At 42.2% G+C, this 16,041-nt stretch overlaps 1 protein-coding gene across 1 annotated transcript in view; it reads left to right on the top strand.

Moving 5' to 3' along the window:
* Positions 1-4,851, top strand: part of bahcc1b (BAH domain and coiled-coil containing 1b) — a 68,705-nt gene extending 63,854 nt beyond the window's left edge. The window contains exon 29 of the mRNA XM_047338261.1: positions 382-4,851. Within this exon, the coding sequence (XP_047194217.1) occupies positions 382-591 (210 nt within the window). The 3' untranslated portion in view covers positions 592-4,851. The remainder of the gene's footprint in view (positions 1-381) is intronic.
* Positions 4,852-16,041: the final 11,190 nt, after the last annotated feature.

Here is a 16,041-nt window from a genome sequence, read left to right as displayed (position 1 = left end):
TGCAGATCTACATACTCAGTGTAGGATGGGTAATTCCCAGGGCGGATCTCTGGTGTACAGGAAGTCATGCATTTTACATTTCTGGTAATGTCAATACTGGTGTGTTTGGATTAGATGTAAAAAGAGCCGGGTGGCTACAGTAGTAACATCCAGCAGGGCTGAGCAAACATAAAATATCACCTCAAGCAGAAACTTAAACTTCATCATGAGAAAACTAAGAGGTTTGTGTGGGAGGGGAAACGGCAACAAAGATGTGCTGAACAAAAACATCATAATCTCTCTGCTTATCACTTTTCTCTGTGCAATTGTCAATGCAACATTTGGATTGTTTAGTATATTATTTTGTTGATTTTTCAACCATTCTTCTCGTCTCTACAACAGAATGCCTTGTATCAGTCAAGCCACGAGGACGAGAATGACGTGCAGACCATCTCCCATCGCTGCCAGGTGGTCAGCAAGGCCGAGTATGATCACCTGATGCATGAACGCAAGCCGGGGAACACGGCTCATGACCAGTTCTACCAGGCCGGAACCTACGAACCAACCACTGGCCAGCTAATCAGCGCAGACGGCATCGCCATTGTTTCCTAGAACCAGAGGCCATGGAGGGAAATCTAAATATTAGACACGGGCTCTGGAGTCGACTGCCTCCAGGAAGGGACAGAGGGAAACCAAGACAAGAGTTTCAGCTCTGCTTATTCATCTGTCCCTAGTAAGCTAAGGAGCTAGCCCACCGGTTAAAGTCCGGCAGTGGTGGCACTTAAAAAGAGTCCGGTTTGTTCTTCGGAAATTCGGATCCATGTCAGATTTAACCTTTTTATCAGACTTGGACTGAGGCTCCTTTTTGCAGTGGAGTCAGCCGTCCCTCTTTGAAATAACAAAAGTATCTCGCCACAGCGTCAAGATTACTGCAACGAGAGAACCGGAACCACGGACGTGAGCACTTTGGAGCACAGTAGCTTGGAGGGAGGGTGGCAGATTTCGATTTCTGAGACAAAGACAGACTCAGAGAGCAGGAGAGACTGTATGGTAAGGGGAGACTTACTGTAAACCACACTGGTTTGGATGGTTGTAATGGTCTTATACTGGTAGTATGCTAATGACAACGATAACACAATGTGGGAGATGCCCAACAGGACCAAAAAGCACTGTTGTTCGGACTTGTGTGTAAATGTTTGTGTGTGTGTTTGCAGAGTGGCTGTGTTGACCCTGTTTGGCATTTAATGAGCTCTAAGTAAATAGTGCTTTAGCGTGCGTGTGTTTGTATTGTATGTGTGTGTGTGCGCGTGCGTGTGTGTGTGTGTGTGTGTGTGTGATCATGCACGTGTACGCCTGTGCTCATCAAGCAAATATGACGTCATGACACAATGTCTCTAATACTCAGAATATTAATCTATCCAGTACGTAACGTGCAGTTTTCAGTCCTTCCGACGGAAACACCCGACGTTTATTGTTTTTGTTTTCTCCTGTCAAGCCATACACGTCAATACCTCTCTCTCGTATCCTCCGATTCAGGTGCGAAGACACATGTACAGGTAGTTGGATTGTTTATTTGAACTGTGGGTGCGTGTTGGTGTGCGTGAGTGTGCGTGCTTTGTACAGCATTATTGTATAAAATAACATGTTGTAAATAGTATACATATATATTTGTTCTTTTTTGTTTTCTTTTGCAGAGAAGATTATTTTATTTAGATTTTTTTAGGGTGTGTGTGGGTGGGTTTGGGAGGGTCTGGCAGAGGGAGGAGGTCGGGTTAAGTTTCTCTCTCGATGCACTGAACAGGATCGGAGGCTCGGACTTGTACAACTGATGTGAAGACTTAGTGGTTGTAAGCCCTGCTTTAGGGATGAACACGTACAAAGGGCGTTTGGGAAATGTTTTTATAAGGAAATCAGAAAAAGGCTCTTTTTAAACATGTGTCCAAAATCCCTTCTTTTTTAATTATTTTTGCTTTGTTGGGATAAGAATGTGCATTTCCTGTTGGGAGCTTTTTCTCTTCACAAATACTGGAAAAGAAACTGAGTTTCTGCTGTTCACAGATCCTGAAAGAATCTAGTTCTTCTTTATCTATTTTATCCTGTATTTCCTATATGAAATGTAGATATTTATCTGGCATCAAAACTAAACATACCAAAGCACCTGTGAGTTTACGCTTCACCGCATTAGAAGGAAAATTATTTTATGAAAATAGACATAAAAAATGACGTTCAATCAAATCTGAATCCGGGACCCCTGCAATCACCGAGGTATTTGAAGTGGAGTTCCTCTCGGTGTCTGCTCATGTTCACCCAGCGTTGCTATGACAGCCCTCGGAGAAACGTTGCAGCAACATTGTCTGCGTGCTGCCCAGCTGATGCACTTGAGGTCTCTATGGCAACCAGAATGGCATCACGTGACTGTGAAGGACAATCAGAGCCAATCAATGGGACAATGGTGAGAGACAAAAAAAAAAAAAAAACAAGATAAGGATCAAATCACAAATTATGCTTCTTCGTCACTTTTATTCCTGCTTTGCCAAAAAAATGTCTGTGCGTGTGTGTTTTTACGTTTGCTTGTTTTCCTTGTTTACCATTGTCTTACTGTTTATGCAAGCCTGTGATGACTGTGTGTTGTCGGTGTATAGGATGTATAGGGGGGAAGAACATGAATGCCTTTTTCTATTTTAGGACATTGACTGACTTTTAACAACGATGTTGCTGTTACACTGCAAAGCAAAAGCTTTAAAAAGGAACCTAATGTGAAACTCGATTTTGAATGATTTCTTTAATGGGTCTTTAATTGAATTATTTTTTAAAAAGCTGTATTTTCTTTAAGAAACACTGGATTCAGTTCTACCCATAACCTTTAGACAGAAACAACCTTTTTTTTAAGACCCACTGGAACCTGCTTTGTACGGTTGCGATAGCCTACTAAATATATTATGTAATTTCAGTCATTCTTTGGAAATATGACAATTATTTCCTCATGTACAAAAAGAAAAAAAATTATTTATCTTAATTTTATTGCCTTTTGTGTTTCATTAAAAAAAAAAAAAAGATTCTTACGAAATAAAAAAAACGTGTTTGTGTTTTTTCTTCCCTGCTGGGTGTGAGTCTCCTGATTGACGCTTTGTGTTCATCAGTGCCGATCATTTGTCCACTGTGAGAAAATTGACCACGGGAGAAAGTGCGGAAGGACAGAGAAGGGAGGGGGAACAGAAAAAAAGACAAACACGAGTGGAGGAAGCAATTTGAAACTGAAGCTGTGTCCGACAGAAGGAGGGAAGAATGGGGAGAGAAAGGGAAACTGTATCTAGCAGCGTTTTCACGAGAGACGATGGGCGGGATAGAGTCTCCCCGGGCTGTACAGGTGGGTCAGGTATTCAGAATAATAAAAAACGGAACAGCACCATTAAGAGAACAAAGCCAGGGTATCAGCTTTCAACCTGCAAATATTACAAACCCTCAGTGTGTGGATACATGAGGGTGTGTGAATGCAACTTGCTCACAAAATAAAACATTTAGGCCACGATGATATTAATCCATGCCGTGTGAATGCATTCCTGCACTTCCATGAGTTTGCTGCTTTGCCTGTGTGTGTGTGTGTGTGTGTGTAATATGTGTGTAGTGTGTGTAACATGAGAGCTGGGAAGAACAGTTGAGATTATCCCCCGCAGGGTGTGGAGTTTCTGGGACAAAGTGCGCAAATTTACTGCTTTTTATTTGAGACTTCCTGTGGTATATTCGCACCTTTTTATCGCAGCGTAACCGGAGCCTTTGTGAAGCAGCTTATTGCAACATTAATGTCTGGATGGAGGATTTACCTCTGACCTCAAATTACAGTCCGGCCGCCTCGTGGCAGCGCACAAAGGGAGAGGGCCCGGACACGGCGTCGCCTTGAACTTCTGCCGTAAACCTTATTTTACTCCGAGCCATGTTTTCTAACGTCTGCCCCTCCTTCACCGTTCCTTTCTCTTTTCTTCTTCTCGGCCCGCTCCCTGCTTTACTTGTCAATACAGGAAAAGTTGACTCACCTTTTATTTCTGAATAACTTTGCTAATGGTCCTTGGCCACATAGTTTGAAACACACACAGTCAAGTCCAGGCTCTTTGTCCGGCATGTGCGAGTGTGTGTTTGCTTTGCTTTTGTCTTCTGTTTTTAGCTGTTTCTGCAGTATAACTTGCTATTACAAAGATATGAAACACAACGCCTGCCAGTCTAGTCTGGCCGCACACACATACACACGCATGCAGCCATTTTGCTCACCGGTGGGCTTTACATCCTCATCGGCCTCCTCAATCAACCAACGCCTTCAAAACACACAGACATTAAGTGCAGTCTTTGACTCCTTATCAGCAGGTTTGCATTGGGCTTATCGGGCTGACATTGTTAAACTACTTTACCCAGAATGCTGCGGGAGATAGGGGCACAATGGGAGGCTGGGGGTGCCCTCTGGGTTAATGAGAGAGGGCTTTCACGCCGTAAGAGCAAACATGCCGCGAGCTGATTTGTGTGTGTGAGTGTGTGTGTGTACAGGGTCAAGGTGTCACAGAGAGGTGGGGCACTCTTTTTTAAAATATTTTTTTCTTCCTGGTGGGGGCGGGTGGATCAGAGCTGAGAAACCACATCTGAAAGCACGTCACTCGTCAAGTCGCTGTCCATGTTTCTGTTTATGAGTGTGTGTGTGTGTGTGTCATCTGTCTTCTACTGTATTGCATGGATAGGTAAGAGAAATGTTGAAAAAGAGAACTGAGCAGTGACACAGTAAAAAAAACTAGTTGAGTGAAAAAGAAAGTGTGTTTGTGTTTGTCTTCTTGAAACAAGGGAGGAACTAACTTTGTCACTAGAGTGTTAGCCGGCTTGAGTGTGATTTTTGTCTGTACATTTTCCCCAACTTGTGTGTGTGTGTGTGTGTGTGTGTGTGTGTGTGTGTGTGTGTGTGTGTGTGTGTGTGTGTGTGTGTGTGTGTGTGTGTGTGTGTGTGTGTGTGTGTGTGTTGGAACAGCTCCATCCAGAGAAAGCCCTCCGTTTCGATATAGACTGAGCATGTCAATGCAGTGAATGAATGGCTGTCAGCTGCAGCTTGATGCCGCTTGTGTGTGTTTGTGCACGGGTTTGTATGCGCGCGTGTTTGTGTTTGTGTGTGTGTGTGTGTGTGTGTGCGTGTGTGTGTGCTGGGGTACATTCAGGTCACTCAGAGTAGGAGTAAGAAGATCAGTGGATTTCACTGCATCACCTCATCCATCGTTCATATGAGCCTCTGCAAGCTCGTCATCGGTATCCGTCTTCCTACCGGTGTGTGTGTGTGTGTGAGACTGTATATCCAGTCTGACACATTGGTAGTTGTGCAACGTATTCTGTGGCAGCAGATGGTAGGCTTACATAAATCATGGATTCTTGGCAGAGTGGAAGTCATGTCCATGTTCTCCTGCGTTACAACACCAACAAACCTCAACTGTTCTTTTTCCTTCCCCCCAATTTTACGACTTGTTTCGCTTTCTGCCCCATTGCACTGACTGTTCCAAGTAAAATGATATGTGATGTTGTATTTTCCCACAGATTCAAGTCCATGGGCAGATGTTATGGTGATATTTTCTGCATCAACAGTTAATATCATCTAAAGGACTGTTTTCATAATGCACAGTTTTTTCATGACTGTCTTACAATCATAGGAAAATCTACATTAGAGTTTAGGCTCTTAAAAATAACACAATCAACTTATTATTTAAATTTAATGTATATTTATTTTTACATTTCACTCTGGTGTTTCCTTTATTTTTCTGTTTTTTCTATTTCCTAAGGCTCGGACATGTGTCTTCTATTTCATTAGTTTACATGAAAAATTATTATTATTCAGCAAATATTGATGCTTTGTAGAGTTTTATTCAAAAGCAACATTTTAAAGTTTATTTTTCATATCAATGAAAGAGGGAATGATAATAATAATAATAATTATTGTTGTTGTTGTTGTTTTTGTTATTATAATTATTTCACTGCACCTTTCTAGACACCCAAGGACACCTCATAATATATAATAAATGAACACATGAATAATTAAATAATTCATTCAATAATAAAATTAAAGAATATACATTTTTTTAATGGTTTTCAAAATAAAAGTCTTAACAGTTTAAATGTTACATATATTATTATATACATGGATTTATTTTTTTGTCCATTTCCACATGAAAAGGAGAAGAAATAAGAGGAGGAGAGATGCTAAACAGTGAAGAGGAGAAAAAGATAAAGATGAGCGGAGGGGTGGTTTACAGCTGGAAACGAAACTACAGAAAATGATGATTTCCTCTCCATGTTGCACACACACACACACACACACACACACACACACACACACACACACACACACAGTCTCACACAGTCTCGGTGTGTAGTTTCAGTCTGTACACTGAGCAGAGCAGTTCTGGTGGTTATCACGAATGCTGGTATTTGATATTTGGAATAGTGGAGGAGTCTTGGCCGTCTCGAGGCCGCCTGCCCCGCCGGTCAGAATAGGTCAAACACGCTGTAAAGTCTTAGTGGACACAGCAACCCCAGCTACAGACACCTGATAGCTGCTGTGTGGGAATGTGTGTGTGATATTTATGATGTGATCTTGATGCAGGATGGAATGTATATGTGTGTGTCTCTGAGAGAGAGAGAGACACTTGATTGCCAAGCTTGCCAACTCTACCCCAGCGACAGCAGGTGAACCGATATGCACCGTGTACGAGTCCCGGTTTGGCAGGGGCCGTTTCTGTGTGGATGTTCGGTGCCACGGCTCACTCCCAAAGGTTCAGACTGAGGTGAGGGTGATTGAAGACTCTAGTAGCATGGGACCACACTAGAAATAAAACTTGACCCAATGATATCCCTGACAGAGGCTGAACACAACATTTACTCAATTACTGTACACGTACTTTACCTCAGTACTTGTATTTCATGCAACTTTATACTTCTATTAATCAATGTCACTCATAGTTAGTGGTGCAGAGTTGGATTAATAAGAAACACAAATAAACTACTAAATTACAATGTAAAATTATAGCTGAAGCTACGCAGCAATATATAAAGTAGTTGAGGTTAGCTCCACCTTTATCAGGCGCCACTTTTAAAATGAAGAAAACATTAATGAATCATAATCATGTAATGTAACATTCATTATTTTAAAACCAGCCATTATCCATAATGTCAAAATGTTAATTTTGGTTCTGAAAAAATAGTTTTATTCCAGTAAAATATTTAGTCGATGACTTGTTACTTTTTTACATTCTGGTTTTGTTCCTTTTGGACAGGACGATTTCAGAAAGCTCAGGGAGAAGATCGTAATTGGACCTTGAGTTAGGATTGTATGACCTGGATAAAAATATGACATGAAATCAATGATTTCAATTTTATTTTTGGATGTTTTAAATATGGAAAAAATTATTGTGTTGAAATCTGATTTTAATAATCAATGTGTTCATTTCCTGTGGCAGCTCACAACAAGTGAAAATGAGTGAAAGAGACCGACTGCAATACAACAAAAAGGTATTTTAAATATGAAAAAAGAAAGAAAACAAACAAAATTAATATAAGCAATATGTACAAGGTGGTGATGACTTGTGTTTACTCTTCTTCAAATGAAAAGAGCAGCAGAGAGTATTTCCTGCAACAGCGGCACAGGCGACAATTTACACCTTTAGCCTTTTTAGCCTTTTGCAGCTTTTATGTTTTGCTTTGTCGTGGCTGAGGTCCATGTCCGCCTGCTCCACAGTGGTGACAGGAGGTGGGGTCACATGAGCTGGTGGAGCAGAGTCAATGCTGGGGGCCTGACAAAGACCCTCAGCAGGCTCATGAGGAGGAGTGGAGGTGGTGGAGTTAACACCACAGATCATCCTGGACTGAGCTGCTGATTTGGGTCAGCCTCAACAGAGGTGAGTTGAGGAACTGGAGGAAGAGGAGTGACCACAGCAGAGGTGAGTGGAGGAGCTGGACAAAGATGAGTGACCTCAGCAGAGGTGAGTGGAGGAGCTGGTGGAGAGACCTCAGCAGAAGTGAGTGGAGGAGCTGGTGGAGAGACCTCAGCAGAGGTGAGTGGAGGAGCTGGTGGAGAGACCTCAGCAGAGGTGAGTGGAGGAGCTGGTGGAAGAGGAGTGACCTCAGTAGAGGTGGTTGGAGGAGGGGCAGAGGTGTGGAGGAGCTGGTGGAAGAGGAGAGACCTCAGTAGAGGTTGTAGAGGTGGTTGGAGGAGCTGGAGGAGAGACCCCAGTAGAGGTGGTTGATGGTTGAGGAGCTGGGGGAGGACCTCAGTAGATGTGGTTGGGAGGAGGAGACCCCAGAGGTGGTTGGAGGAGCTGGTGGAAGAGGAGAGACCTCAGCAGAGGTGAGTGGAGGAGCTGGAGGAGAGACCTCAGCAGAAGTGAGTGGAGGAGCTGGAAGAGAGACCTCAGTAGAGGTGGTTGGAGGAGCTGGTGGAAGAGGAGTGACCTCAGTAGATGTGGTTGGAGGAGCTGGAGGAGAGACCCCAGTAGAGGTGGTTGGAGGAGCTGGTGGAAGAGGAGAGACCTCAGCAGAGGTGAGTGGAGGAGCTGGAGGAGAGACCTCAGTAGAGGTGGTTGGAGGAGCTGATTGGACAGCCAATGGGTTCATAGATTGTGTGTAACTGCACACTCAGGGACTCTTTGCTCTGCGCCCCACCAACACACACACACACAGATATAAACAGATTGAAGAAACTGTAAAAATATTTACTCTTGTGAAATATTAAATTTTTTTCACAAACACCTCCAGAAAGAAGAAATAAACACACACGTTCACATAAACAGGCACAAATTCTCTGAACAGCTTTCTTACAATCACACAATGCCGACATTATCCTGCACCTTTTCCTCTTGGTTCCTTTCCCATGCACCCCACACACACACACACACACTTTGCTGAGTCAATGCGGGTAACAAAAGACCAACCTACAACCATATTTCTCGTGTGCCTGTCTTGATTTCTGCTCTTTGATATATAGGAGGCTTAATGTTCCCATTGATTTTATACTGTATATTCCTGGTGTGTTGGTTCAGCCCTGCTCACTGAGCGTGGCGTCTTAATCTCTCAGGATCACTGTCAGTTGATGAATTGTCAGTCATACCGAGCAGAGCAGAGCAGCTTTTAGCTTCAGGGACAACAGGCAGAGAAGTTTAGACAGAGAACATAAAGCAGACGCTGTGCGTTGGCAGTTGTCTTTGTTCTATACCATCATCTCCTCTTTGTGTGGCACATAGTTTCATCAGTGCGTGATTTCAAGAAGTGAAATGAGTCTGAGGCTGCCTCCAGCTGAGAAATCGCTGTGTTTACCAATTATTCTCCAAATTGTTAATTCACTTTCCACCATTTATCACCATGGTTACCGTGTCTTGACATCAGCCCTGTTCAACTGGGACTAGTATTACCTGGGTGTCTTGTTGTAATTTGTAATAATTTCAGAGGTTGTCCATTTTCCTAATTGCTTGAGAATCTGTAACTGTAAAGGTAAAAATAAAAGAATAAAAGCAAACTGCTCTCCATTTTTCACAGAACACAAAGGTCAAGAAGTAATATTAGGTCTTGTGTCTTAGTAGTTACAATCTTTTATTTAAAAAAAATTAAAATCCTGTATTTGTTTGTGCTGTTCCCCTCATCTGAGTTGATGTTGGACCATTTAAAAAGAGGAATTAACCACCAATGCTTGTTGAAAACACTGTAAAACCACATCATTATGTATACATTTCAATGTAGACTGGTGGGTATGGGTATATATTGGGTTTTTATTTGTGTATGGGAGATTCAAATTAATGATAACAACAAATAGAAAAAAGATGTTCTGAAAAATAGGCTTCTCAAAGGTTTTTTTGAGAACATTTATGAGAGTGTTTATGAGAACATTTGACATATTCATAAATACACTCCAGTTTCCTTAAGCTTAATCTTTGTTTCGTTAACTAATGTGAGTTGAATAAAGCAAATTATACCTGTTTAGATCTCACCACCGCTTTAATAACAGATTGCATTGATTATTTCAATGATGTCCCACTGAATGTATTCATGTATTGATTGCAACATTTTATAATTAAAAAAACTAATCTAACCGTAGACTGCATATAAAGATGGATGACATGACTTCTCTCCATAAGTGAAGCCAATCGACTCCTGGTGGCTGCCTGCAGTATAGGTCATACACCCTGCCTCCTCCATTTGAGGTTAGAGACATGAAAATTTTTCCTAAAGACAATTTCTGTCATTCTAGCAAGTTCTAATCACACTGAAGTTTGTTCAAGTGATCATTTTTACCGGTTTGGTTGTTAGTAGCTATTTGATGCTATAAAAATGGAATGAAACGTCATGATTGACAGCTGAGACTGACTCGTGATTGGTCGAGGAGGTGTACTGACAGGACCTCCCTACTGGGGCTCAATCCGTCGATGTGCCATGTTCCTATTTATTCAAGCAGGAATTATTTCAAGGCTCTTATTGTCACTATAAAACATATCATTTGATACGGAATAACTTTGAGAAAATCTGATGAGTGTTACGAAATGCAACCTGGCCGTCCGCTTACATGACGACTGTTGCATCACATCACACTTTAGTGATGACAGAAGCATGTGAGGAGATAAATCCTCAAACGCCGTCACATTGTTCAGGTTTCATATTAATTTACTGTACGTATCACGTCCAGACGGGCGTACAGTTACAGGTATTATGATGACCCCCGCAGTGTGGCTTACAACACAGCGAGAGTGTGTGTGTGTGTGTGTGTGTGCGCATGTGTGTGTGGTACTACAGCCTCCTCTACATGCATTCATGTCACGTATCTGTTGGCTCAAAGAAAACGTTTCATCTATAATCGCCCCTTCATCTTCCATGGAGGTGTGTGAGTCTGACTGTGTGTTTCTGCATTAATGTGTATTTGGGGTCTATACGTTTGTGCGTCCATTTCAAATATGCATGCATGTGTGTTGCCTAAACATACACATCAGAGGCCTTAGTCATGGGCCTGATCTCTCAGAGTGTGTGTGTCGGCGAGTGCATGCTGATGGCTCTTCACTCTTTCATCTCATCAAGTGTTCATCACTCCGTCCTTCATCAATCACACCATCCAGCCAATCACTCATTAACCCAGAGTCCTGCTTTTAAATGATAAGATCTCTCCGTCCACAGCTGTCTGTACATCCACAAACACACACACACACACACACACACACACACACACACACACACACACACACACACACACACACACACACACACACACACACACACACACACACACACACACACACACACACACACACATGATGACGTGGAATGTGATCACAGTGACTTTCGAAGGTATTCTTGCTAACGCAGTGGGAGGCCTCCTGCGTACTGCCGACACATTATTCCCCCTCTTCATACCACATACCCTCCAGCTCACTGCTGGTCACCAGTATACACACACACAAATGTACACACATGCACATATGCACACCGTTTCCATGGTGATGGATAGGCAGCCATGCGAAATGAGTGCGTAGTCCCTTGGGACATCTCCTTTGTCCATCTTTCCATCGCTCCCCTTTAGTGATGACAAGATGTCTCCTCTCTGTCTCTCCTTCCCTTCGGCCTCTGCTCATTATGCATAATGCATGTGTTTCAATTCATAAGCTAAATTTCATCTGGTCCATCCAGTGTGTTGCAGCACAGCCAGTCTTTGTTCCTGAACTCTTTCCTCCAGATTTCCCCAGTAGTGCTCCAAACTCAAATGCAACAGCGACTTTAAGCCCAGTTGATCTGGCTTGTCCTGTAACCTCGTCGGTGTCGCAACAAGTGCAGCGTGATGCACTTTGAGTGACAGCTCCTCATTATGACAGACTAAGTGTGGTATGGATGGCAGGAGGGAGGGAGTGAACAGATTAGTCGCTCTGAGAGGTTGTGAAAAAAAATGAAGCAGGAGATGATCCCTTCATTTCCTGTGAGTCACCACCAGTAGGCATGTTGGGGCTTTACTGAGCAGAAGATCCTCTCTGTCCTCTACTGGGACGCTTTACAAGAAGACAAAGGATGTTGTTTCATCACGTGATGGAGGTCACATGATGCAAGGAAAGAAGTCATGTGGCCTCCATCAGCCGTCTTTTGTAAGAGAAGAATCCAGTGGTGTATTACTGGCCCCTGAAATGCCCCTATCCCTTCAGTCGTCTTTTTTTTTCAATAAACTGGTCACTTAATAACAATAAATACAATTTGGCCACAATTTTTATTTTCTAAGCTTTTTGAAGTACACAGTGTGCTTGGACAAGAAACACATTTCAAAATATACTCAAGTCTTCGGACCTAACAGTAAAAAAGGTTTTGTTGTAGGTGTTTGAGTTCTCTCTCTCTCTCTCTCTCTCTCTCTCTCTCTCTCTCTCTCTCTCCCCCTCCCCTTTCTGTTCTTTCTGTTCTTTCTGTTCTTTCCCCTTCAGGGCATTTGTGTGGCAGGGGGCGTGGCTGTCTTCTCCTGCAGCAATCTATTACAAAACATCTATCTTAAGGTCATTTAAAACTGTTAATAAGGTCTTAAAGTCATCGATAAGTCTGTCTTCATGCAGTCATGAATTTGAGGTTGAGAAATATGGATTGTTCTTTACAAATTGCAGCAGATTTAGCGTTTTTTGAGGATCATATCTTTTCTTTTTTCTTGGACCTGGTTCTAGCGCTGTAATTTATTTTATCTCAACTAAGCTGAAAAAGAAAACTAACATCAGTGACAAAAAGAAAAAAACAACACTCATGTAGTTAGTTATTTCCACTCTAAGGCAAAAAGAGAATCAGCATATGTGCAAATGAATCAGTATCGCTTTGGTGATAAATGAGTCTGACACATATGAAGCCAGAGAGGCAGCACATGCTTCTTACACATGTGAGCTAACCTGACTCACACCATGGTGATTCTGCAACTCTGGGACATTTCATATCTGTGGGAGATGTCTCACATAGATTCTGTGTTGTTTCACTATTATGTATTCTATGAGTTGGTTAATAAATCATATGTAACTGGTATGCTATGAAGGCTAGATTACAAAAGCCATGTTCTTCACTGTTGAAGTGCAATCATAACAAACTGATTACAATGAAATGAGTCATTAAATATTTGCATTTTGTAAACATCAGACACCCATAAAACTATTAATTGCTGATACTCATTTTCATCATGCATTCAATCAATTATTCATCACTCATCACAGTTATTATCACACTTGTGTCGCACACCGCTACCTGACGAAGGCATGAAATGAAAAATAAAGAGATCATAAAAGCTGTTACAATTAATCCTCGGGGCGGCGTGTGAATGTGTGTATCAAATTTCATGCCAATCCATCCAATAGATGCTGAGTAATTTCACTGAAAATTTCAAATGTCAGCCTTGTTGTTTTCCCTACAGGAAAAGTTAAGGACGTAGCAGAGTCCTGAGGATACACCCTCCCGGGACCATGAACATCTGTACAATCTGTACAATATTTGTGTTCTTACATCGAGATGTCGAGATATTTCATTGTTGTGTGAAATTTTGACCTGTTGATGAAGTCAGGGGATTATCAGGTCAGCAAGGTTCACCCTCTGGGGACATTCACTAGTTGTTGAGATATGTCAACCTGGACCAAAATGGTGAGCTAACCGCCTGCCTGACTCATTGACATCTGAATATTTTCTGTTATATGACCTGCATCCTTTGTCATCATTTGCCCAGAGTGACGACTGTGCATGGTCTCCCTCATGTTATCTTTGTAGTGTATAAGGATCAGTGTTAGCGTATTCATTTTTTGGGGAACATAGCACACAGTGTTTGATTGTATTCATCCATGTGAGGAAAAGGCCCAAAATCACAAAGATGTTGACTCTGCTATATGAAGCTGAACTGACAAAGTATCTGTCAAAATGACAGCTGTTACGTGAACTTTCCCCTTTGTCTTTTTTTGCTCATCTAGAAAAACAAAATGTCCCTTATCTATAAAATCATCTGGCAGTAACGCGACTGGCTGTTTCCATTGAGCTTCTGTTTTCGTTGCTCAATCACCCAACGACATGCAAAAACACATAATGTTGTAACGCTAGTTCATTTGTCACGTTGAGATTTGGAGCAGGAATGACGACTCTGAGACGTAGCGAAACGGAACGCTTGTGCAACGACTGTCTCCAGCGTGAAGCGAAGGTGAACCAGGGAGTGCTACAAAGGTGATGTGGAAGGTGAAAGACAAGGAATAGATGAGCAGGGGATGACCTAAAGAGATATAGTGGAGGTGAGATAGTTGGACATGGCGGACATTGTAGAAAAGTTGTGCAATAAACTCCCCCATCTGGGAATTTCATCAGTCTGCGATTGTGCAAACAAAACCATCTGTCTCTATCTTTCACTCTTGAACAAATCACAATAGAGGCTGATTATTGCTCTTGCACACAAAGTTAAAGCGCCGGTGCCAGTTGGGACTCTGAGGTCACCAGCGTGAGGGTTTTAACAGGCTCCCGCTCCCCCACAGGAAATGTTGAAAATCGGACCACAGATGGGAGACGTTGGATGCAATCAGGGAAATGTCGGGAAAACATCATCCTTATACGACCACTCACACACCCACCACCCAGTGACTGTCCACCCACACCACAGGGTCCCTAATAAATAAGGCTAACTCCACACTTCACTTTTATTGTGCGCACCGGTATGTATATCTCTTTCTCAATGTGTGTGTGTGTGTGTGTGTGTTTGTGTGTGACCTCCCCGTCCTTCGGCATGTGGAACATTTTGCTCTGCTGTTTTTACAAGCCAGGCGTTAAGCTGTCCATCAAATGCCAGGAAAATACCCTGGATCCTTTTCCTCCTATCGCAGACACACACACACACACACCCCCCCATGCACGCACACACACACATCGATTCCCCAGAAACCACAGTCACAGTAGTGGTAGCTGCTCCTCTGCCAAGCTGTTAAACACACTGAAACCATCCTCTACGCTTCTTTACAGCCTCTCCTCTACATGAGCCTTCTCTTTTTACATCCGTCCGTCCTCCCTTCCGCCCATCATTCATCTCTCTCGATATCGCTCCGTAAATATCCTCTCTGCTTAGATACAGGCCGTGTTAAAAGGCCAGCAACTGCTGACTGGATGGGCAGTGATACAGCCGGCCTCGTCTGGCCTCAGCGCCTCCGATCGGCTTGTTGGGAGATTTGCTTGTAAATGTAAAACACAGCTTGACATATACTATGGATCTCTATTACTACTGCTTTTTTTTACAGTCAATAGAGAGCGTGCAGAGGTTGCGTGTGCACTTGAATGAGTGTGTTTCTCTTTTTATTTAGGTAAGCCAATAAATCACGCTGAAATTATCTTTAATAAACATTGCAGGAAGCGTGTGAGTTGAAAGTGAACCACTGCCATGGAAAACCTGTTTAGTTGTGAATTAATCCTCACCTGAAGGCTGTATTGTGTCTCAGATTAACTACCACAAAGCCATTTTGGTCATGTTGTTGCAAAGCGCTTTCACCCATCTGGGTGTTGAGTGTCTGTGTCCCATGATGACCTACAGTAAATACTCTTAAGAGGTTTTATCGATCTGGAAAGAAAGCTCTCTTTTTCTTTTTTTCCCCCCTTAATTTAAGATTAGTCATTTTGCTTTTAATTGACAGTGAACAGTACCGGGATATTTAACTTGGAAAGATGTGATTAATGGGGATGTGGCGTTATCCTAGGCTGCCATAATGCTCAGAATAAACATATTTTTGACCACTTAGACAGAATAGACAGGTCTTGAGAAAATGATAAATTTTATTATGGCATTTGAACAAAAATAATTACTCAGATTGTCTTCAAAACATGTTAAAGCTTTTCCTTATTTGTTCTTGCTGCAGTATACAATAAACAATATGCACAATGATGCTGAATTGTTTTTAACAAAACCTTATGCAGATGCATCAGTTCTAATGCTGTACGTTTTCCCCGAAAGATACAGGGAGAACAAATTTAAAGAATTACTCAAATTAATTCATATCAAATTCAAGTAGCGTAATGCTAAACTTAAGCTAGAATGTCACTCAGTAGAGCGCA

Source organism: Hippoglossus stenolepis, chromosome 21 (genome assembly GCF_022539355.2).
Source record: "Hippoglossus stenolepis isolate QCI-W04-F060 chromosome 21, HSTE1.2, whole genome shotgun sequence".
NCBI classification, from domain to species: domain Eukaryota; kingdom Metazoa; phylum Chordata; class Actinopteri; order Pleuronectiformes; family Pleuronectidae; genus Hippoglossus; species Hippoglossus stenolepis.
The sequence above is the reverse complement of the archived record's forward strand: the minus strand, read 5'-3'. Positions and strand labels throughout refer to the sequence as shown.